General features: G+C 38.9%; 1 protein-coding gene across 3 annotated transcripts in view; it reads left to right on the forward strand.

Moving 5' to 3' along the window:
* The window catches only part of PIK3CB (phosphatidylinositol-4,5-bisphosphate 3-kinase catalytic subunit beta), a 186066-nt gene extending 173907 nt beyond the window's left edge, over positions 1-12159 (forward strand). For all 3 annotated transcript variants that reach the window (XM_011286143.4, XM_045037520.1, XM_045037521.1), the window contains exons 20-24: positions 3311-3478; positions 4513-4636; positions 5996-6141; positions 7393-7525; positions 7801-12159. In XM_011286143.4, coding sequence (XP_011284445.1) covers positions 3311-3478; positions 4513-4636; positions 5996-6141; positions 7393-7525; positions 7801-7938 — 709 coding nt within the window. In that variant the 3' untranslated portion in view covers positions 7939-12159. The remainder of the gene's footprint in view (positions 1-3310; positions 3479-4512; positions 4637-5995; positions 6142-7392; positions 7526-7800) is intronic.
* The last annotated feature ends 11822 nt before the right edge of the window (positions 12160-23981 follow it).

Here is a 23981-nt window from a genome sequence, read left to right on the forward strand (position 1 = left end):
TGATTCTGTTCCCGACCTTACTTTGTTAGAACTAAGAAAGTGCTTAGAAGAGGCATAAAATAATTGAATTCTTGGTTGTATCAAAATTTAGGGACTGTTTATTAAAATCGGCTCTTTTATCTGATTATTAGACACAGTAACACATTCATACCTTCTCTGACACACACACACACACACACACACACACACACACACACACACACACACACACACACACACACACCCCTCTTTCATAAAGTCCTTCAAAGCTTTCTGAGTGTCTTTAGCAGAATGACAGAAGTTCTTACATGGCGTATAGGGCCCTGCATAGTCTTTCCAACACTGATGGTTTCTGGTTCTCACCTTGCCTTTGCACTCCTCCTCGTATTTTCCTCTAGCTGTGCTGTCCTTCCTACTCATCAAGATGCTGCTTAACTCTCGACATGTTCTCATAGCAATTCTCATTCAGAGATCACATGCACATTGTGCATTTGTGCCTTGTCTGCTCAGTGAGAGCAAGGACTGCTTTTTTTTTTTTTTTTTTTCTCCTTTTTGTGTCACCAGCAGCAAACAATGCTTGGCACTTAGCTGTACCCATATATTAATTGAGTCCATGAATTTCATCCATTGCATTTTCTCTAGTCACCTTTTATTTGAACTTCCCAAGGTATCACATTCCATTTTGGAGTCGCTGTAATGGTAATACAGTTTTTACAAAACTGGAGAAGATGTTTACAGCCAAAAGAAGAAAAGGATAATGTTAATATGTAAAGATGTCCTATGTATCACTAATGAAAATATTTAAAACCCTAATAAATAAGGAAAGAATGTAAATACTCAGTTCACAAAAGAAATTATTTTTAAATGACTAAAAGAGGTGCACTTGGGTGGTTCTGTTGGTTAAGTGTCTGACTCTTGATTTCTGCTCAGGTCATGATCTCACAGTTCACGAGATTGAGCCCTGCATAGGGCTCTGCGCTGACAATGCAGAGCCTGCTTGAGATTCTCTCTCTCCCTCTCTCTGTCTCTCCCCCACTCATGCACGTGCTCACTCTCTTAAAATAAATAAACAAACAAACATTTTTTAAACAATGGCTAAAAGAGACCTGAGAAAATGCTTATTTTCATTAGGGATCATATAAATGAAATTCAAAGCAAAGTGCTACCTATCGATTTAGCAAAAATTATTTTAACAAGAACAGCTTGAGAGGGCTGTTACACGGTCAGTGATTCTAGAGACTGTGTTAAGTTATAAAGAGAGTTTTAGAGCCACACAGACTTGTTTTAGATCTTAGACTTAGTTAAATATGTGACCTTTTCCAAGTTACTTTTGTTTCTCATTTGTAAAATTGAGATCTTACCTTACAAGGATTTTTATTATTAAATTTGTCTATTCATTCAAAAATATTTAGGGGTGCCTGAGTGACTCTGTTGAGCGTCTGATTTCGGCTCAGGTCATGATCTCACAGCTTGTGAGTTCGAGGCCCACAATGGGCTCTGTGCTGACAGCTCAGGGCCTAGAGCCTGCTTCAGATTCTGTGTCTCCGTCTCTCTCTCTCTGCCCCTCCCCTGCTTCTCTCTCTCAAAAATAAACATTAAAAAAATTTTTTTTAAATTTATTGAGTGTCTACTTTGTGCTAGGCACATTCTCAGGCACTGGGGATATAGCAGGGAACAAAACATCCCTGCCTGGTAGAACTTTCATCCTAGTGGTAGAGAGAGAGACTGTAAGCAAACACATAAATGTGCAAGATGTTTGGATTGTGTTGAAGGCTAAAGAGGAAATAAAGCGGGGAAGAGATAGTAAGTATTATGTCACAGACAGTGTCACAATTTCAGATAGGATGATCAGGAATTTCTCACTGAGACAGTAACATTTCAGCAAAGGTGTCAAAGAGGGTCATGTAGATGTCTTGGGTAAAGAAGTAAATCATGTAGAAGTCTTAGGGAAAGATGTGCTAGGCAGAGAAAATAACACATGTAAAGGAATGAGGGAATATTATGCCTGATCTGCTTGAGGAATAGCAAGGAAGCTGGTGTAGTAGGGATAAAGTGAGCAAGAGGGAGGATACTAGGAAAGGTGAAGTGGGACCAGATTGAAGGCTGGCTTTGTGAACTAGGCAAACATGTCGGCTTTCACCCTAAGGTGGGAAGCCTTTGCAGAAATTAACATGGAGTGACATAATATGCATACTTTTAAAATGGATTAGTGATGGGTATTGAAGAGGGCATCTTTTGGGATGAGCACTGGGTGTTGTATAGAAACCAATTTGACAATAAATTTCATATATTGAAAAATAGATAAAATAAAATGGATTATATTGCTGTTGCATTTTTTTTAATGTTTATTCATTTTTGAGAGACAGAAAGTGAGAGAGTGCACGAGTTGGGGAGTGCCTGAGAGAGAGGGAGATGCAGAATTTGAAGCAGGCTCCATGCTCTGAGCTGTCAGCATAGAGCCTGATGCAGGGCTGGAACTCATAAACCACGAGATCGTGACCTGAGCTGATGTCAGACTGACTCAGACTTAACCGACTGAGCCACCCAGGCACCCCTGTATTGCTGTTGCATTTAAAACAGACTATGATGTGGAAGCAGACTAATAAGGAAACTTGAATAATTGAGTAAGGGTTGATAGTGGCTTGGTCTATGGTAGAAGCAGAAGGAAGAGTGGAGGCAGAGAAGTACTTTACACATTTTCAAGACAGGTAAATGCTGGGCATGAGATGAAGAGTCAAAGTTGACCTTAAGGTTGTGGGTTTGAACAACTAGAAGGATGGAGTTGCCATTCATTAAGCAAGGTAATGTGTAAAGTGCTAGCCCACTGCATGGCACCTGTTTGTTATGTGCTCCATAAAGGGTGATTCCTTTCACCAAAATTTAGAGTAAAAACGAAAGACTTTTTTTTTAAGGTTTAAAAAATTTATGTAAGTAATCTCTACACCCCACATGGAACTAGAACTCATGACCCTGAGATCAAGAGTTGCACTGTTAGGACTGAGTCAGCCAGGTGCCCCAAAAACCTTTTTCTGATATGCTTCTGTCCATCTACATAAAAAAATAGAATATTTCACCAGAATAACTAGATAACAAATTACACATTTAGCTAGTACATTGGCATTCTAGTAAATTACTCCATTTGTTGGCCAAGAGATTTACTCCCTAACAGAAAATAGAACTTGTATTTTTCCATATGACAATAATAGAAAAATGGCAAAGGTATCAATAATAATAAAACTTTTAAAAACATCAAAGAAGAAACTTCCTCTATTAATGTTTCATTTTATAGATAACATACACATGTGACTATGCCCATTTTTTTCCCTTTCAGGATGCTGCCTTATGGCTGTTTAGCAACAGGAGACCGCTCTGGCCTCATCGAAGTTGTGAGCACCTCTGAAACAATTGCTGACATTCAGCTGAACAGTAGCAATGTGGCTGCAGCAGCGGCCTTCAACAAAGATGCCCTTCTGAACTGGCTTAAAGAATACAACTCTGGGTCAGTTTGTTTATCATTCTTCTGAACAAACAAACAGCCAAACAAATCACTGTTCTTGCAAGTAGAATCAGCAGTGTCCTAGAGGAAATGGTAGTATTATTTATTGCTTTATTTCAGGTTAGATCAGTGACAAATAGGCCTTCCTAAAGTCTTCCTAAAGATGGTTAGCATTAAATTTTACTTTATCTAGATCACATTTCAAAGCCTTGTAGTAGTTACAATCTAAGAATTTACCATTTTTAAAAATAGTTTTTTTAAATGTGTCAACTTCTGTAATTACGTGAATGTATGTATGAACTTAGGTAAGTTTTCAGAGGATTTTTACAATAGAAGTAAATGAGTTTGTAGACTGTGATCTCTCCAAATTAAAAAATACAATGCTAGGAATTGTGTTATTAATGGTTACTGTGTTGGAAAAGTCCTGATCATAGGCAATTAAGGAATTTCACAGTGAGGGAAAACATTATAAATATTTTTGGCTAAAGACTTCAAAGGTGGACTTACATTTCATCATTGGCAAAATCCAAGGACTGGTATGTGAGAATTAGTTTTCAGATTTTGATCTTAAAACCTTGTCTCTAAAGGATCTGTATTACTAACTTCTAATTTGAGTCAGTGACTTGAACTGTTGAAAATTTAATAGTTAACTTTTCAATATGGAATTCTAGTGTTAGGTCAAACTGACCAAAAAAGGTTCAAATGCCCAGCATCATTGAGCAAAGCTGATGGTGACCTTGTATAATTACAGATATGAAGCTACTCCCAAGCCCAGGGAAACACAGCAGTTTGAATGGCTTAGGTCCATTATCTGGTTCCTGCTGATTCTTCTCTGCCCTGCTCCTGCAGTGATCACCCTCCCTCTCTCGGCTGATCCAGCATGTTTGGCTCATAGGGTTTTGGCAGCTCTGTGTTGCCTTTCTATTCACAATTAAAAAGGAAACAGAAGTGTGAATTGGGTCTCATCTCACACTTTTAGAGACTGAAACCCTTTGTTGCTTCTTTTTTTTTTTTCTCTCTCTCTCTCTTGTATTCAGGGATGACCTAGACCGAGCCATTGAAGAGTTTACCTTGTCCTGTGCCGGCTACTGTGTAGCTTCTTATGTCCTTGGGATTGGTGATAGACATAGTGACAACATCATGGTCAAGAAAACCGGCCAGGTGAGCTGCTCCCCAGAGTCTGCCAGGGGCCTTGGTGATGCTGTTACATACAGCACAGTCTCTTGTGAAATTCAGGCAGGTTCTTTAGTGATTCTGGGAGTCATGTCTTTGTGCTTTCCTTTATTTCTCCATCCTTTATTTCACATACCATCTGCTTCATATATTCATTGGTGTATTTGCTCAAAGTTAGGTGATAAGCCTTTAATGTTTGAAAAGTCAATTGCAGTTATTCAGAATGACCCTATTCTTTCAATATAAGATCTGGGGAAGAATTAGTGATAAGGACATAGGACACTAAACCCTTCCCCCCCCCAAAAAAAAAACTTTGCCAAGGAAAAATATGGGCAAAAAAGAAAATGTAGTCATAGTATATACCATTGCCACATGCCTTAGCTTCAAAATGTATTTATATAGCCTGAAACGGTGATATAATATGCCTCATTGTATAGCATTGCATCAGCACAGAGTACTAAATCTTTACCTTCCATCATAAAAATAGTAATTCAAAATTAGGAAGTTAAAAATAATAGTAAACATACCATTTTTGAAAATGGAAGAAAATCACATGAAAGATTGGGGAGAAGTTACCTCCAAGTGGTAGCACTCAAGGTGTTGAGGGGTTGGTGGGGCAAGAATGTACTCTCTTTTTTGTTTTTGTATGTAGAAATATTGACTGAAATAGTTTAATATGTGGAACTATTTGACTTTTTAGAATCAGACATGTTTATTATTTGGGTGTATTTTCCTTTTTAAAGATTTGTGTTTCCCACTGAGTAAATGTAGTTTAATATTAGGTCCAGGTTGTTATTAAGAATAAAAGATCTAGGGGCGCCTGGGTGGCGCAGTCGGTTAAGCGTCCGACTTCAGCCAGGTCACGATCTCGCGGTCCGTGAGTTCGAGCCCCGCGTCAGGCTCTGGGCTGATGGCTCGGAGCCTGGAGCCTGTTTCAGATTCTGTGTCTCCCTCTCTCTCTGCCCCTCCCCCGTTCATACTCTGTCTCTCTCTGTCCCAAAAATAAATAAACGTTGAAAAAAAAATTTTTTTTTAAATAAAAAAAAAATAAAAAAAAAAGAATAAAAGATCTATGCATGTTAGAAACACTCTTCCCATGTGACCTCTTGCTTTTGAAAAGAGAGAAGGGCTCGTGAACATTTTATAATAATTGTTAAATCACTGTTGTATACCTGAAACTAATACAGTACTATTTATCAACTATATGTCAATGAAAAGAGAGAGAAAAGAGAGGGAAACTATACATCAAAAAAAGTTGAGGATCAGTGTAGTATTGGGGGTCTAGGACTGCTGAGATCTTGCCTTTCTATTTGGAACCAGAGAAATTAAATCCCATTTGTTTCCCAGCTCTTCCACATTGACTTTGGACATATTCTTGGAAATTTCAAGTCTAAATTTGGCATTAAAAGGGAACGAGTGCCTTTTATTCTTACCTATGATTTCATTCATGTGATTCAACAAGGAAAAACAGGAAACACAGAAAAATTTGGCCGGTGAGTATTGCCCTCATGTCATGGATAAACATCTGACATTTTCTCATCTGACTAGCTAGACTAGCATTTCTTAGCTGAGATATATTTAGTTCAGGGAAACAGACTGCTACCTGGGAGGCTTTGGGGGAATTTGCCTGTCAGATCCATGTTCTGGTGTAGACAGGGGAAATAGAATCTAGAAATTTGAAATAAGCTACTATGTTTTATTCTAAGAGTATACCACTTTTTACCTGTCTTAGAGAATTTTCTGAAACCGTTAAGACATTCATAATAAGATGCTGAGAGAGGCAGCCATTTTGCTCTCATTCTAAGGGAGCCAGGGCTCAGGACTTTGTAATCTCTGGTCTAGTCCTCACTACTTGTATGTTTCTTCTTGTCTTCGTTTCTTCACCTTAAAATAGGGACATAGGGCACCTGGGTGGCTTAGTCAGTTAAGTGTCCAACTCTTGATTTTGGCTCAGGTCATGATCTCACAGTCATAAGATTGAGCCCCACGTCGGGCTCCATGCTGTCAGCGGATTCTCTCTCCCGCTCTGCACCTCTCTCTCTCTCTCTGTCTCTCTGTCTCTCACTCACAAAAATATAAATAAATAAAATAGAGACAAAAATAAATTTTAGGGCTATTATGATAATTAAAGTTATATGATATGACCAACTCATACTATATGCTTGCCAAATGATTGCTATTATTTCTATTTCTGCCTGAGTTTCTGCAGAATATCTATCTGGGTTCATTTTTCTTTTTGGCAAAATTAGGGAGATAGCATCGGATGATTCTCTTGAATAATTGTCTTTAAAAGGAGAGGGGGGAAAGGCAAGATGATAGGGAGGTGTAGTGCAAAAGCATTGATACTGACTTGGGGAAAATCAAACTAGTCTCTGGAGTTAGACTATAAATCTGGAGTCTAGAAATATGTTCAGAAATCCTCACAGGTTATAATTACCATTTGTTTTGTAACAGCTTTTAGGTCTCATAGAATTAAAAAGCACAGAGTAAATGTTATATAGCCTTTTATTAGAATTTCAATTTAGTTGGGTTTTTGAAAAGATATGTGTGATTTTAGACATTCTATGTATTTTATTCTTGGGCCAATTTTCAAAGAGTTTTAAAAATCAGAAATGAACCTTTAGTTCAGTAGAAAACTTCTAGCTGTTATGGAAAGTCTAGATATGTCTGTCTTGTTTTCCTTTGTGAAATTTGCTCTCTCTCCTCTAACATCATGTTCTTGTGATTTGTTGTATCAACTCAAGTTTCCGCCAGTGTTGTGAGGATGCATATCTGATTTTACGACGTCACGGGAATCTCTTCATCACTCTTTTTGCACTGATGTTGACTGCAGGGCTTCCTGAGCTCACATCAGTCAAGGATATACAGTATCTTAAGGTACAAAACCCTTTTCTTTGTATATTGGAGTTTGTAGGCATGAAGCTCAGCTGTACCTGCCTATTTCATTCACATGTTCAAAGGGAATGGAACAGAGCCATTTCCTGTGAAACTGTTCCTGCCCAGGAGTGGTAGTGACAAGAAGCTGAGTAATTCTCTTGTGAGAACGTGAAGCACACAGCTTCGTGATGGCTGGGGAGGCATGGCCGAGATTTCAACATTTGCATGTCACTATGGAGGATGTATACGATCAGATTTTTTCCTTTCATTTTTAGGACTCTCTTGCCTTAGGAAAGAGTGAAGAAGAAGCGCTTAAGCAATTTAAGCAAAAATTTGATGAGGCACTCAGGGAAAGCTGGACTACTAAAGTGAACTGGATGGCCCACACAGTTCGGAAAGACTACAGATCTTAATGATCAGCCTTTGCTCCTAATGTATTTGTTGGTTTTGTTTAGTTTTCATTTTGCACTTGCACTAAATTGAACATGACCCTGCCGGAGATGTTTTAAAGGGAATGAAATCCGAGAACTCATTTAAATTAAGAACAAGGCATCCCACAGAACCTAATCTGAACAGTTCCTGATGACCACCCTCTGCTTCATTGAATGCTTCCAAGATTCATCATGAAAACTCTCAACATTATGGATAATCATTTCCTGCTGACTTTGCACGCTGAGGAATGCTACTAGAGATTGTTTTCTGTCGTCGTCGTCGTCTTCTTCTTCTTCTTCTTCTTCTTCTTCTTCTTCTTCTTTTTAAAGTATTTGGTACTTTTCCAGAAAGGTGTAAATACTTCTTTTTGTATTGTGACCAAGTGTTACCACTCAGCCGACTTATCCACTCCTGGGCACTGGTAGTTGTTCTTATTTTCCAAATGAAGCTTAAAAGAAAGGTATCTTTCTTCCCCTTTTAAATTGTGTAAACTACAAATTATAACATAATTTGAAATTATGTTTTTTTTTTTCAAAAGAAATCTCTAAATCTATGGAAACATTAATTCTGTTGTTGATATTTATCTACCAGGACAGCATCATTTCTAGCAGGCTTGCTGAAGACCTGCTGGTGAGGCAAATATAATATATATGTTGCATATATATTTATAAAATTTCTAGTGGGAGTTCTATATAAAAAGACATTTCTTTGGTTTTTTTTTTTCAGTCTGTGTTTTAAAGTTTTACAAAAAGAAGAGCTTTTTCCTAAGTTACTTTTTTTAGTTAACTATGTGATCCAGTTCTTCCAGTTGCTTCTGTAATGAGGCACATAGTACTTTCAGTTTTTACATGGTATCTATGAAAGAGTTCATTTCATAGAGCATAATACTTGAGCAAATGCATCCAAGACAGAAAGCAAATAAAAAGGAAACTATTTATGGAATCATCTCCACACCTAAAATTCAGTATTTTAGTAAAATGCCAGCTGTTCTTACTGTATTTATTAAAACTTGTAATAATGTGATTTTTTCAAGGATATTAGCTCAAATTGAAATGGTTTCATGCCACATGGAATTCTTTAATTTATTTGTTGAGGTACCATATCTTTAGGGTGCTAGATGGCAAATAATGTTAATATGTGCAATAAGAACTACTGGTTTGAATGTGTAAATGGATGCTCTTTCTGAGTACTGGCAATATCCATCAAAACTACTGCTTTTTCTCCAAAGACTTTTGGGAGCTCTCAATCCTCAGTGACATGAGAAAGAGAACTGATTATTTGCCCTGTGACTGAGTTTTCTATAGGAATTTTATTAAAGATTGTTTAATTTTGTTGTCCTCCTTCATGTTCTCAGTCAAATAAATGGGTGAGCTGGTTTCAGCTGCTCTTGGGATTTGTGGGCTGCTTCTTTATGGACAGCACAGGCCTTTAGATCTTGGCACTGGGACTCTAAGAAATGGCCAAGTTAAGGGACAAATCAATCTGAGGAATAGGCTGAGGCTCATGGTCTCTTCTCTGACTTCTACCTCTGCTTCCCAGCCCCAACAGGCAGTGTGGGAAGCCTCTTGGACCTTAGTTGGTGCCTGAGGCTCATCAAGTTTCCATACCTTTGTGAGGTACCCTGAGGTTGGGGAGAATGCCTGTTCAGTTACTCAGTACCCAAGCCAAGGCCAGACTGTGGCCACTTTGTAGCTCTCTTCCATGGGGCAGATGTTCAGGGGAAGTCATAGTTTCTTAGAAATAAGTCAGCCGAGGATGGAGATTGACCTCTAAACTGACCATTCAGGGCTGGTCCAAACTCAGTGAGAGTTCCAGGAATAGGACTGTGAAGGATAGATTTGTTCAAGGCTCTTTGTCTGGTAGCAATCTACCATTACATGCACTAGGTTGCAGGTCAGGAGTTTGGAGACTGGTGAATGTTGCCAGCTGGAAGTGGGCCCCACTGCTTCCAGAGGGGTCTCCTCACCCTACACGGAACCTTGGTTTAAAAAATACATATATTCACAATGAATGTGAGTGTCAAGAGTAAGAAACAGAAATAAACAGTCCTGGGTGTGAGCCCAGGATGACTCTGTACTCCCCCTCCACCATCTCTGCCATAAGCCCCTCAAAGATAGCCAGGACACTATGACACAGTAGCCCTCTGTAGCTGCCAACCACTCCCCACATACTTCCTGAATTGCATATTTCTGATTCTCAGGGGCTCTGTCAGAGCCAGAGAGGGGAGGTGGAAGGCAGAGGATAGCTAACCAAGAAGTCTGGGCTGCAGGGTCAGCTTTTTGCATGGGGTCTCGTTACCCATTACCTTGCCTGTTTAGTGCTCTGGTCAACAATAAATCTTAGCCCAAAACTTTTGGCTCCTTGTCTTTTGGTCCTTCCCCAAGTTTATCCAAGACATTGCTTTACTCTATACATTTCCATACTTGAGGGCAGCATCTGTGTCTGCCTGGGTCTGGGAAGACAGAGGATGGCTTTGTTGAACAGGTAATTTCGGAGTATTAACCTAGTATATCTATAGGCAGACTCTGGGCTGTAGAGACCAATACTTGCAATCCAGCTCTGCCTCTGTGACCCTTGAGTAAGGTATTTTATTTCTCAGGGTCTGAGCTTCCTAGTGTGTGAAATGGGACTGATAATAACTGCCCGACTCACTTCTGTATGGTGGTGAGAGGCTAGGTTAAGACGGTGAATGGGAACGTATGCTGAGTCCCAATTTAGAGGCAAACTCATTTCTTTCCCTGCTTCTACTACTTGAAGGCCACTAAAGGGAGGAATCTCAGAGAAGGAAAGCCCCTTCCAGAGCTCTATCCCTGTCTCCTGAGTGAGGAAGTCCTTCAGTGTATTCTCAGTTCTGCCTTGTCCAGCCCATGGCCCTGACTCTCAGCACCAGACCTGCCAGGCAGCCTGTAATGCAGAGGTCACTTGTCTGTAGAAGGAGAAAGACTGTGGGAAGGAGAGCAGGGAGGTACCTGCCATGTGACCCTGACTGTGGTGGGTGGGCAGCTTTTAAAAAGGAGGGGGCAAGGGCTGAGGTCTCTTGGATCAGAGGGCGTCTGAGCTGAGTCTTCAAGGACAGACAGAAGCTAGGTGAAGGGGCGATAGGTGAGACTAAGCAGGAAGCTACAGCATGTTGTAAAGTCCTGGGTGGGCGGAAAAACAGGATGCACTAACAGGCTCAGTAGTTGTTTCTTTGCCCCTGCCTCTTCTCCTTCCTCCGCTCCAGAATGCTGCACTTGTCCAGCTCCAGCTGGGATCTCAACAACAGTCGTGTCATCCTGGAGCCTCTTCCTCTTTCAGTATCTGTGGCAGTTTTATCCCCTTGTCTGATGATTGGAAAAGTGTCCGATATCACCGTCTGGGTTATTCCTGCTCTAAAATGTGTAACTAATGGATTTTTGGAACTCACTTTTAACCCACTTTTAATAAAGCCCAGGTTTACCACTCAGAAAAGTCTGCCCTTTGAAACTCCCTACTTTTCTGTATCTTTTTTTAGTGTGAGAAATGGCACATAAAGTATATAAAGCAATAAGGCATATAAATAGCATTAGCACATTCTAGAGCAGACACCCAGATAGCCATCAGATAGGTCAGGAAGGAACACTACCAACACTTCAGAATCCCTACCAGTCCCCCTTCTTGGTCAGGACCCCCTCCTCTCTGCCAAGGTAATCACTGTCTCTTCTTTGAGGGCAATCATCTTATTTCCTTACTTTACAGTTATGCAGCCTACTTAGTGGGTTGGGCTTCTTTTGCTCAACATTATGTTTTGAAGATCCAGCCAAGTGGTTGTGTAATTCATTATCACTGCACAACATTCCATCTTCGAGGTATCCTATAATTTATAAATCTTTTCTACTGTTGGGACACATACAGGTGGTTTCTAGTTTGAGGCTATTACAATTAAATAATGCTGCTATGATAATTACAGTTTATCTGCTGATTCATGGATGTATATATTTCAATGTATATACTTAAGATTAAAATTAATTGGTCATAGGATTATGCCTATCTTTATTTTGACTAAGTAATGCTAAATAAGTGGTGTGCCAACTTTATTCTTCCTCCAGTACTTAATTCTTATTGTTCCATATTCTCACCAGTACCCAGTTAGCCAATATTTTAAAAATTTTAGCCATTCTAATGTGTGAGGTGAAGTAATTTGCATTCCTTGATTGGTAATGAGATTAAATTGCTTTTTCATATTTTTGTTCATTGGGTTTTCTCCTTTGTGAAGTACCTGCTTAATTCCTTTGTCCATTTATTAATTTTAGATACCTATCATTTGAGTTCTTGTTTGTTTTAATGAGGTTTTTTTTTAATTTTGCTTTTTGTTTTTTGTTATGTGAAATTCTGTGTGTGTTTCATATGCAAGCCTCTTGTCGGTCACATGTTGAAAATTTCTTTGCCACTCAGCATGTGACTTTCTCATTCTCAATGTTTCTTCTCATAGCTATGATTTTAATTTTAATGTAAAATTTATTTCCCCTTATGATTGATATCCCTTGTACAGGTTTTTCCCTCCTGTAAGGCCATGAAGATATTCTGGATTATCCTCTAAAAACTTTTTTAAAACCTATTCCATTCAGGTCTATAATGTATCTGAGATTGCTTTTTGTATATAGCGTGAAGTGTTTTTCTTATATGGGCACCAAGTTGCCCTAGTTTCTTTTATTGGGATCCTTTCCCCACTGTTCTATAGATCCACTTTTGTCATAACCCAAGTGTCCATATATGCAGGAGATATTATGGGACTCTAGAAGATACCCAGTAGATTTCATCTCCCTCTTTTTATTTTTTTAAACTTATTTATCATATTCATACATAGCATGTGGTGTGAGCTAGGCATGCATCTAAACTGTATGTGTTTAATCTTTGTAACAACCTCCATATGGGTACACGTGTTCTTCCCTGCTTTACAGATGAGAAAACTGAGGCACAGAAAATTAGCTGATTTCACCATAGTCACAAAGTAGGAGCCAGTATTCAAACTCAGAGACTCTTTCTTAAGTATCCATGCTTTTTCCTCACAGTTATCAATGATGCCTCAATTCATATTTCAGAATCTGCTTGAGATCTACAAAAAGAAACCTGTGGAAATTTTGAATGGCATTGCATTAAATTGTAGATTAGCTTGAGGCAAATTCACATCTTTCAGAATATTGACTCTTCCAATCTATGACAATGGAGTATCCTTCATTTAGATCCTCTTTAATTTATGTCCACGATGATTTATACTTTTCTATGTAGTCTTACATATCTTTTGTTAGATTTCTGGGTAAGTGATTTTAAGTTTCATTGTTGCTAATCTATAGCAGTGGTTTTCCACATGGGGTCCCCTGACTAGAAGTGTTCACATTGCCTGGGAGCTGCTTACAACTACAAATTCTTGAGGACTTCCCTTCCCTCCACAAGACCTGCTGAATCAGAACCTCTGGAGACTGGAGATGGAATCCAGCAACCTGTATTATATTTATTGAGAGAGAGAGAGAGAGGAGGGGCAAAAAGGTGAGAGAGAATCCCAAGCAGATTCCACACTGTTAGCACAGAGCCCAACCCAGGGCTCGGTCTCACAAATTGTGGGACCATGACCTGAGCCGAAATCAAGAGTCCGATGCTTAACCAACTGAGCCACCCACGCACCACCAAACAACCTGTATTTTAGTAAAGCTTTAACAAGTTTCGGAGCAATCAGTAGACATACAATTGATGTTTGCATTTAGCAGACATACTAAACATTAATTCTATTTGTAGAACTTACTTTGAGTTTGCATATATGTTCTGCAAATAAAGTTTTATTTCTTCCTTTCAGTTCCCTTCAACATTTTTTTTTCTTGACCTTCTGCACTGTTTAGAAATTGCCATAAAATGTTGAACAGAAGCAATATTCACTCTTTTTACTGATCTCAAAGGGAAAGTTTTTTTTTTTTTTTTTTTTACATTTATTTATTTTTCAGAGACAGAGACAGAGCACAAGTGGGGGAGGGGCAGAGAGAGAGGGAGACACAGAATCCGAAGCAGGCTCCAGGCTCTGAGCTGTCAGCCCAGAGCCGGATGCGGGACTTGAACTCACTGACTTGAGAGATCATGACCTGCGCCGAAGTCGGATGCTCAACTGACTGAGCGACCCAGGCGCCCCAAAGGGAAAGATTTCAATATTCAGTATGGTTTATGCTCCGGAATATGGATCTTTTACCAGATTAATGAAGCGTGCTTCAATTCCCAAGGGGTTTGTTTTTTTTAAATCATGAAAGGATGCTGAGTTTAATTATTTTCCTGCATTTTGCTAAGGTTTTTCTCATTTGGTAAGTTATATCAATTGATTTCCACATTAAAAAAATTTTTTTTTAATTTTTATTTATTTTTGAGACAGAGAGCATGAATGGGGGAGGGTCAGAGAGAGAGGAAGACACAGAATCTGAAGCAGGTTTCAGGCTCTAAGCTGTCAGCACAGAGCCCGACTCAGGGCTCGAACTCACGGACCGTGAGATCATGACCTAAGCCGAAGTTGGACGCCCAACCGACTGAGCCAGGTGCCCCGATTTCCACATTTTAAACTAAAGTTTACATTCCTAGAATGAGCCCAATTTGATTATGATGTATTTTAATATATTGCAGGATTTCATTTACCAATATTTCATTTGGGATTTTTACATCTATTTTATCAATGGGATTGACCCATAAATTTCTTTTAAGGTCTGTGTCAGGCTTTGTTACCAAGATTCTCTGACCTTATAACACAGGTAAGATTGTCATTATTGTCATTATTTCTTACTTAAAAATCTGATAAGAATTTGGGCAGTGACATATATCAGATATTTTCTTTGAGGTGTGGATTTCATTAACAGCTAGAGTAATATTCAGATTTTTATCGTATTGTCTCCATTTTAAAGAGTTGTAATTTCTAGGAATATGTCCATCTGCATTTTAAATGTTATTTCTATAAAGTAATTGATGTGTTAGGAGTTTATTAATGTTGCAGGATTTGTATTGATGCCCTCTTTTCATTCTTGGTATTAGTCAATGCCTCCTCTGTTTTCTTACTTAGTCTCACAGAGGTTTTTCAATTGTATTGGTCTTTACAAAGAATTAGTTTTTGGCTTTTTTGATTCTCCAATGTGTCTTTGTGTTCTGCATTTCCTTCCATCCCTATTATTAGCTTCCTTCTACTTTATTTGGTCTTATTTTCCCCTTCCAATTTTGTGATGGTTGCTTAGCTGTCAAATTTAGCCCTTATAATAGCAATATTTATCTGCATCCCATAATTCAGAGATGAAGTCTTTTCATCACCTTTCAGTAAAAAGTATTTTCTAATCTCCATTTTTCTTTTTGTGTGACTTGCTGATTATTTAGAAGTATATTCATTTTCCAAATACATGTGGATTTTCTTTTGTTGATTTCTAGACTGCATGGCATTCAGAGAACATAACTATATGATTTCAGTTGTTTCAAATTTGTGAGGCTTGTTTTTATGACACAATATGGTCAAGTGTTATAAATATTCAGTGTGCATATGAAAAAATCCATATTATGCAGTTAACAACATAGTGTTCTATATATGTTCATTAGATCAATTCTGTTGAGTTGTTTAAATTTATATATTTTTACTGAGTTTTTGCTGAGTATTTATGAGAGAGATCAGTTAAAATATCTCACTATGATTTTATATTTGCCTATTCTAGTTATATCAGTATTTATAGTTTGAGGAAATATTAGGTGCTTACAAATTTAGAGTTCATTTATATCCCTGGTGAATTGAACCATTTGGAAAATTGCTTTAAAGTATTCTCTGTGTTTCTGATAATGCTTTTTTGCCTTAATGTCTACTTTAATTGATATTAATATAGTTGTGGCAGCTTTCATTTGGTTAGTGATTGCATGATGTGCTTTTTCTTTAAACTGTTTATAATCCTTATAAATGTTTCTCTCTCTCTCTCTCTCTCTCTCTCTCTCTCTTTCTCTCTCTCTCTCTCTTTAAGAGAGAGAATGTGAGCACAGCAGGAGAGGGGCAAAGAGAGAGGGAAAGAGCGAGAATCCCAAGCAGGCTCCACACTATCAGCGCAGACAGAGCCCGATATGGTGCTTGAACTCACAAACCTATGAGATCATGACCCGAGCCAAAAATCAAGAGTTGGATGCTTAACCGACTGAGCCACCCAGGCGCCCCTTAAATGTTTCTGTTAAATCTGTTAAACAGTCACATTTACATTTAATGTAATTGCAAATATATTTGGAGTTAAGTGAACCATCTTACTATGTAATTTTATTTTTTTCTAGCTTTTCTTTGTGTTCCTTTTTCCATTATTTTCTCCCCAGTTTCTTTTTCTAATTTTTTATTTATTTTTTTAAAGTCTATTTATTTTTGACAGAGAGCAAGCAAGCAGGGGAGGGGCAGAGAGAGAAGGACAGGGAGAGAGAATTCTATATGGGGCTTGAACCCATGAACCATGAGATCATGACCTGAGCTGAAATCAAGAGCTGGATGCTTAACTGACTGAACCACATAGGTTCCCTCCAGTTTTTGTTTTGTTTTGTTTTTTAATGTTTCTTTATTTATTTTGAGAGAGAGAAAGCGCAGGAACAGGGGAGGGGCCGAGAGAGGGAGAGAGAATTCCAAGCAGGCTCCATGCTGTCAGCAAGGAGCCTGACACGGGGCTCCATCCCACCAACCATAAGATCATGATCTGAGCCAGAATCAAGAATCGGACACTTAACCAACTGAGTCACCCAGGCACCCCAATTTTCTTTCCAGTTTTAATGGAATTCTAAAATATTTTTTCTGTTAATTTGGAAATCACACTCTTTTGCCATTCTTTTATTGATTAAACTGGGTTACAACTTGCATAATAGACTTATCCCTTGTCCAATGTTACTTGGTACTTTTATCATCTTCCCAGAAAATGCTAGTGAATCTATTTACTTCTCTCCAAATCTATATGGTATTGTTGTTGGATTTCAATTGTATATCATTGTTAAATCCCACAGAACGTATTGTTTTATATAGCTCCTGTTCATTTAGATATATAGATGGTCTCCAATTTAACAATGGTTTGACTTAAAATTTTTCAATTTTACGATGGTGTGAAAGTACTCATTTCAAATTTTGAATTTTGCTCTTTTCCTGGACTAGTGATAATGTAGTATGATACACTATTGTGATTCTGGGCAGTGGTAGTAAACCACAGCTCCTATTCAGGCATGCCATCATGGGGGTAAATGAAAAACTTAAAACCATTCCACACCCATGCAGCCTTTCTGTATTTCACTTTCAGTGCAATGTTGAATAAATTATATGAAACATTCAACACTTTATTATAAAATAGGCTTTGTGTTTAATGATTTTGCCCAGCTGTAGGCTAACGTAAGTGTTCTGAACATGTTGAAGGCAGGCTAAGCTCAGGTATGATGTTCGGTCAGTTTTAAACGCATTTTTGACTTAGGCTCTTTTCAAATTACAATGGCTTTATTGGGACATAACCCCATCATAACTCAAGGAAGATTTATACATACATTTTTACCATCATCATTGCTTTTCATCTTTTTTCTTGCATTTTTTAAAAATGTTATTCTTGAAAGAGAGACAGAGCATGAGCGAGGGAGGGGCAGAGCAAGAGAGGGACACAGAATCTGAAACAGGCTCCAGGCTCTGAGTTGTCAGCACAGAGCCCAATGCAGGGCTGGAACCCATAAGCCATGAGATCATAACCTGAGCCAAAGTCAGACACTTAACCGACTGAGCCGCTCAGGCACCCCATTCTTGCATTTTTAAGTTTCCACCTGGGATCATCTTTTTTCTTAGACCAAAGAAAACCCTTTCATATTTCTTTTCATTGTTCTACTCTTAATTTCATCAAACTTTTATTTGCCTGATTATAAATGTTAGTTTTCTTGGGTGTAAAGATTTAGGTTGGTAATTACTTATTTCCTTTGGAAGATCCTTTGAAGGGATCTTTCCTTTGCCATCTTGCTTATATCTTTTCTACAGAAAAAGGCAACATTTTATTTATTTATTTTTGAGTTTATCTATTTTGAGAGAGAGACAGAGCAAGCAGAGGAAGGGCAGAGAGACAGGGAGAAAGAATTACTAGCAGGCTCTGCACAGAGTGGAGCCCAGTGTGGGGCTTGAACTCATGAACTGTGAGCTCATGACCTGAGCCAGAAACCAAGAGTCAGATGCTTGACTAATGGAGCCACCCAGGCACCCCAAAATGTAACATTTTAAAGGGACCTGGGTGGCTCCGTCAGTTAAGCGTCTGACTCTTGATTTCAGCTCAGGTCATGAGCTCATGGTTCGTGAGATTGAGCCCCACATCAGGCTCCACACTGACAGCACGGATCCTGCATGGGATTCTCTCTGTCCCTCTCCTACTCATACATGCTTGCTCTCTCAAATTAAATAAACATTTTTTTAAAATAACATTTTAATATTTTTTTTCTACTCAGTACTTTTATTATTTTTTTAATATGAAATTTATTGTCAAATTGGTTTCCATACAACACCCAGTGCTCACCCCAACAGATGTCCTCCTCAATGCCCATAACCCACTTTCCCCTCCCTCCCACCCCCCATCAACCCTCAGTTTATTTTCAGTTTTTAAGAGTCTCTTATGGTTTGGCTCCCTCCCTCTCTTTTTTTTTTTTCCTTCCCCTCCCCCATGGTCTTCTGTTAAGTTTCTCAGGATCCCCATAAGAGTGAAAACATATGGTATCTGTCTTTCTCTGTATGACTTATTTCACTTAGCATAACACTCTCCAGTTCCATCCACGTTGCTATAAAGGGCCATATTTCATTCTTTTTCATTACCATGTACTACTCCATTGTGTATATAAACCACAATTTCTTTATCCATTCATTAGTTGATGGAATTTTAGGCTCTTTCCATAATTTGGCTATAACCAGGGAGATAACAAAACAAAGCAACAAAAGAAAACAAAACAACCACCCAGGTATATCATAGTAAGTTTTAAGTTTTAATTTTTACTATGATATACCTGGGTGGTTGTTTTGTTTTCTTTTGTTGCTTTGTTTTGTTTTTGTATTCTCCCTGGTTATAGTCTGCAGAACTTCTTGAATCTATAGCTTGCTACCTTACATCATTTGGAAATTTCTCTTCCAATCTGCTTCTGCATACTTCTCTCCTTTTGCAACTCCATTTATATTTATTTGACCTTTAACTGTGCAGTCTGTATTTATTACTCTCTTCTCTGTAATCTCTTCGTATTTTTCTTCTAGATATTTTCTTCTTACATCTCTTCCAGTTTTGTATTTTTCTGATTTTGAGTTACTAATTTCATTGTATATTTTTCAATTCTACAATTTCTATTTGGTTCTATTTAAATTTTGCATAGTATCTTGGTTTTTTTTTTCCTGTTCCCTTTGAAATTCTCAGAGTTGTCTTTTGTTATCTTGAACATTTTAAACATAGTTATGTTAAGCTCTACATCTTTAATGAACTGTTAAACCGCAGCCCCTATGGGTCTGTTTCTATTGCTGCATTATTTTTGCTAACACCAATTCATGTTGTCCTGTCTCATTTGCTGTGTATTTATTTATGCTGGATACTCACATCCAAGGTAACTAATTTCAAGAACAAATCAAGTCTTTATTACTTCTTAAGTCATGCTCTTTGGGGCTCCAGCGCAAAATGTGGGAGTTTTGCTAGAGTTGCCCCCCAACATTGGCATTACTGGACCCCAAGTTTTGTCCCCCCAGCCCTGCTGAACTATAAAAAATGCTACTTAGTCTCTTGGCCTCTGGTAGAATCAGTCAACATTCCCAGGGTTAAATGGTGAGCATTATATGGACTTCTAAAAGTTTTTGAACTTTATATAAATGGAATTTTAATTTTTTTAATGTTTATTTATTTATTTTGAGGGGCACCTGGGTGGCTCAGTCAGTTAAGCTGCTGACTCTTGATTTCGGCTCAGGTCATGATCTTGCAGTTTCGTGAGTTGGAGCCCTGTGCTGGGCTCTGCACGAGGACCATAGGTGGAACCTTCTTGGGATTTTTCTCTCTCTTCCCCTCCCCCGCTTGTGCGCTCTCTCTCTCTCTCTCTCTCTCTCTCTCTCTCTCTCTCAAATAAATAAACTTAAAAATACATTTATTTTGAGAGACAGCAAGCGCACACACAAGTGGGGCAGGGGCAGAGAGAGAGGGGAAAGAGAATCCCAAGCAATCTCCATGCTCAGTGTGGAGCCCAACACAGGGCTCGATCTCATGAACTGTGAGATCATGACCTGAGGCGATATAAAGAGTTGGTTGCTTAACTGAACTACCTAGGTTCACCTGTAAATTGAATTTTTAAATTTAGTAAATGTCAGATTGTTTTACCAAGAACTTAAAATACTTATTTCACCCTCTTAGTATAAAGGGGTACCCTTCCACATCTCAGACAGCAATATGTCATTGTTTTGTGGGTTTTTTTTTTTGTTGCTGTTTTCATTGTTAAAATAATTTCCCTAACTATAAATTAATTTGAGCATTTATTTTTATTTAAACAAATTTTAATGTTTATTTCTGAGAGAGAGGGTGGGGGGGGAGAGAGAGAGAGAGAGAGAGAGAGAGAGAGAGAGAGAGAGAGAAAATGCAAGTGGGGGAGGGGCAGAGAGAGGGAGACACAGAATCTAAAGCAGGCTCTAGGCTCTGAGCTGTCAGCACAGACCCCAGTGCAGGGCTTGAACTCATCAATTGTGAGATCATGACCTCAGCCACAGTCAGACGCTTAACCGACTAAGCCACCCAGGTGCCCCATATTGTTTATTACCTTTTTTTATGGTACTTTTTTACCTTGCAACTTTAAAATTTCTACATAGTCAAATATGTCTGTATTTTACTTTATAGCTTCGTGATTTCCTTACTTAAGATCTTCTTTGCCCTTAGCCAGTCTCAGATGCTATAGCTCTTCAGGATTTAATCTTAGACTCCCCTTTTTTTTTTTTTTTTTTTTTTTTTTTTTTTTTTTTTTTTTGGTCTACACACTTGTTCATTGATGCCATTCATACCCATTGCTGCCCACATGTCTAGCTGGCAGGCCAGACCTGTGAACCACAGTAACATGAATCTGTCTATCGTCAGTGGGGAGTGTGCTAGCTCCTGGGGGATCCAGCAGTATGTGCTCCCTGCACTCCACGCGTGTTAGACGAAGCAGATAACTGTGTTAGTTTAGAGGGACGACTGGGAGACTTGTTGATATCTTGCACATTTTGTACTGCTATAAGAGAAAGGCTACAGCTAAAAGATTAGCTCCAGAATATATGTAGAACTATTACAAACCTATTAGAAAATGTCAACTCAGTAGGAAAACATGCAAAAGAAAACCTGAGTGTCCAATAAACACGTAGGAGACTCGACTTCACTAGTAATCAGAGAAAAATGAAAATAAGATACCATTTTTAGGGGGGCACCTGGTTGGCTCAGTCAGAAGAGCATGCAGCTCTTGATCTCAGGGTCATAATTTTGAGTTCCATGTTGGGTGTAGAGATTACTTAAATGAATAAATAAAAACGTTAGAAATAATAAAAATAAAATGAGGCACCACTTAAAAAAAAAAACATTGGATTGGCAAAATTTTAAAATCTTGACAACTTCCAGTTGAAGATATGAAGAAAAGAACTTCTGGTCAAAATTTATCATGGCACAACCACCTATGAGAACAATTTGGCAAATATCTAGTGATACTGAAGATATACCTACCTTTGATTTAGCAATCCCACTTCTGAGTGTATTAAGGGCAGTGCTTCTCAATCTTTGACGTACATATAAATCACCACGGGGGCTTATTAAAACACAGACTCTGAGTATGCCTGGGGAAGGACGGGAGATTCTTAACTCCTAACAAGCTCCTAGATGATGTTGTTGCTGCTAGTTCAATGACACACTTTAAATAGCAAGGCCCAAGAGAAACTCTTAAGCATATCCTCAAGGGACATACACAGAGATGTTCATTAGAGCACTGATGGTATTACTGATCATCTGAAAACTACTGAGGTGAGTGGATGACTAAATTCGTACGGTTGAATGCAAGAGTGAAAAGAAACTTGAGTTGCACATGTCAACTTAGATAAATCTCAAAAACAATGTTGAGTGGGAAAAAAAGCATGTTGCAGGAAGGATACATGAAGAGGATATTTAAAATTTTAAATAGTATTGTGTACTGTTTAGGGATATATGTTTATATAGGAAAGGAATATAGACTTGCATGAGAATGACAAACATCAAAATTACAACAGTGAGGAGTGCCTTGCTGGCTCAGTCAGTAGAGCATGTGACTCGATCTCGGGGTTGTATGTTCAAGCCCCACATTGGGTGTAGAGAGTACTTTAAAATCTTTTTAAAAAATTATGGCAGGGGCGCCTGGTGGTTCAGTCAGCTAAGCATCTGACTTCAGCTCAGGTCATGTCTCACGGTTTGTGAGTTTGAGCCCCCACATCAGGCTCTGTGCTAACAGCTCAGGGCCGGGAGCCTGCTTTAGATTCTGTGTCTCCCTCTCTCTCTGCCCCTCTCCTGCTCACACTATGTCTCTCTCAAAAATAAATAAACATTAAAAATTAAAAAAAAAAGAAAAGAAAATTACGGCAGTGATTATCTGGGCAAGGCAGGGGACTGGGAATTGGGAAGGTACATGGCAATTCAGTTGCAATGTAATGCTTTAGTTACTAAACTGGGTAAATGGTATAACCCAGTTAAATAATACAACTGTCTGTTATATTATTTTCTATATGTTGCACATCTGAAATACCTCATTCAACAACTAAAACAACAAAACAAATAGCCTCTTATCTTTAAGATGAAGAGACTGAGGCTCAGGAACCTGACCTGTGCCTAACTTCAAATCCAGTCTGCACTGTTATATTACCATGCTGCTTCAAATGAACAACACAGAACATCGGTTCACCAAGTCAAAGGCAAAACCCTGTCCCCAGGTTTGATTTCCACAAAGATTAAATCAAACTGTATGCCCAAGTATTTGATGTGGGACATGACGCACACTGAAAACAGGTTTTGACCTCTAATAACTAGAGTTCATCACAAGTTGCCTAAAAACACTTGCTTTGCTTTTTTTTTTTTAAGTTTATTTATTTTGAGAGAGAGAGAGAGAGAGAGAGAGAGAGCGCGCGCAAATGAGGAGGGGCAGAGAGAGAGGATCCCAAATAAGGCTCTGTGCTGAATAAGGCTCAGCACGGAGCCCGACGCAGGACTCAAACCCATGAACTGGGAGATCATGACCTGAGCCCAAATCAAGAGTTGGACGCTCAACTGACTGAGCCACCCAGGCACCTCAACATTTGCTTTGCTTTTCGACTTAAGTCTAAAACATTTGTTTTTGGGGGCGCCTGGGCAGCTCAGTCGGTTAATCATGTCACTTCGCCTCAAGTCATATCTCAAGGTTCGTGAGTTGGAGCCCTGCTTTGGGTGTGCATGACCCCCACTGCTGTCTGTCTCTCTGCCCCTTACTCACTTGCGCCCTCTCTCTCTAATAAATAAATAAAACATTTGTTTTGGTACCAGATAAAACACGGCCATTAAAAGAAGCCCATTATTTAAGAGAAAAGAAAATACCCAAACACTTGAAAGCAAACCCAAATGTGAGTTGAAGAAGCCTTGGAAGAGTCTCTCTTAGTTCCCCTCCTAGTTTTCCAGTGGCTGTGATGCAAAGTGGGGGTGGAGAACAGGGGATCATTTCTGTGAAGGTAGTATAGTAACCCACCAGTTGTGAAGACTTGAAAAAAAAGAGGAAGCAAATAGTCAAAGGCTAATTTTAATACGTTTGCTCTGCCACCTAGCATGTCGCCTGCCTACCCCAGACCTGGTGGAGCCAGCACCTTCCCTCTCTGTTCTCCCTAGTTCCTGTTCCTGGTACTTGAACCTGGTTGTGACTCTGTTCTGCCCCAAATCTCTTAGAAATAGGTTAGTGGCAGGGAGATACAAAGGGATGGGCTTCAGGGTCAGGAAAAACCTGGGTTTACATCCTGCCAGCGCCACTAGTGAGCAACTCACTAGACTTGAGACAATGTATCCAGGCCAGT

This window comes from Felis catus, chromosome C2 (assembly GCF_018350175.1).
Source record: "Felis catus isolate Fca126 chromosome C2, F.catus_Fca126_mat1.0, whole genome shotgun sequence".
NCBI lineage: Eukaryota > Metazoa > Chordata > Mammalia > Carnivora > Felidae > Felis > Felis catus.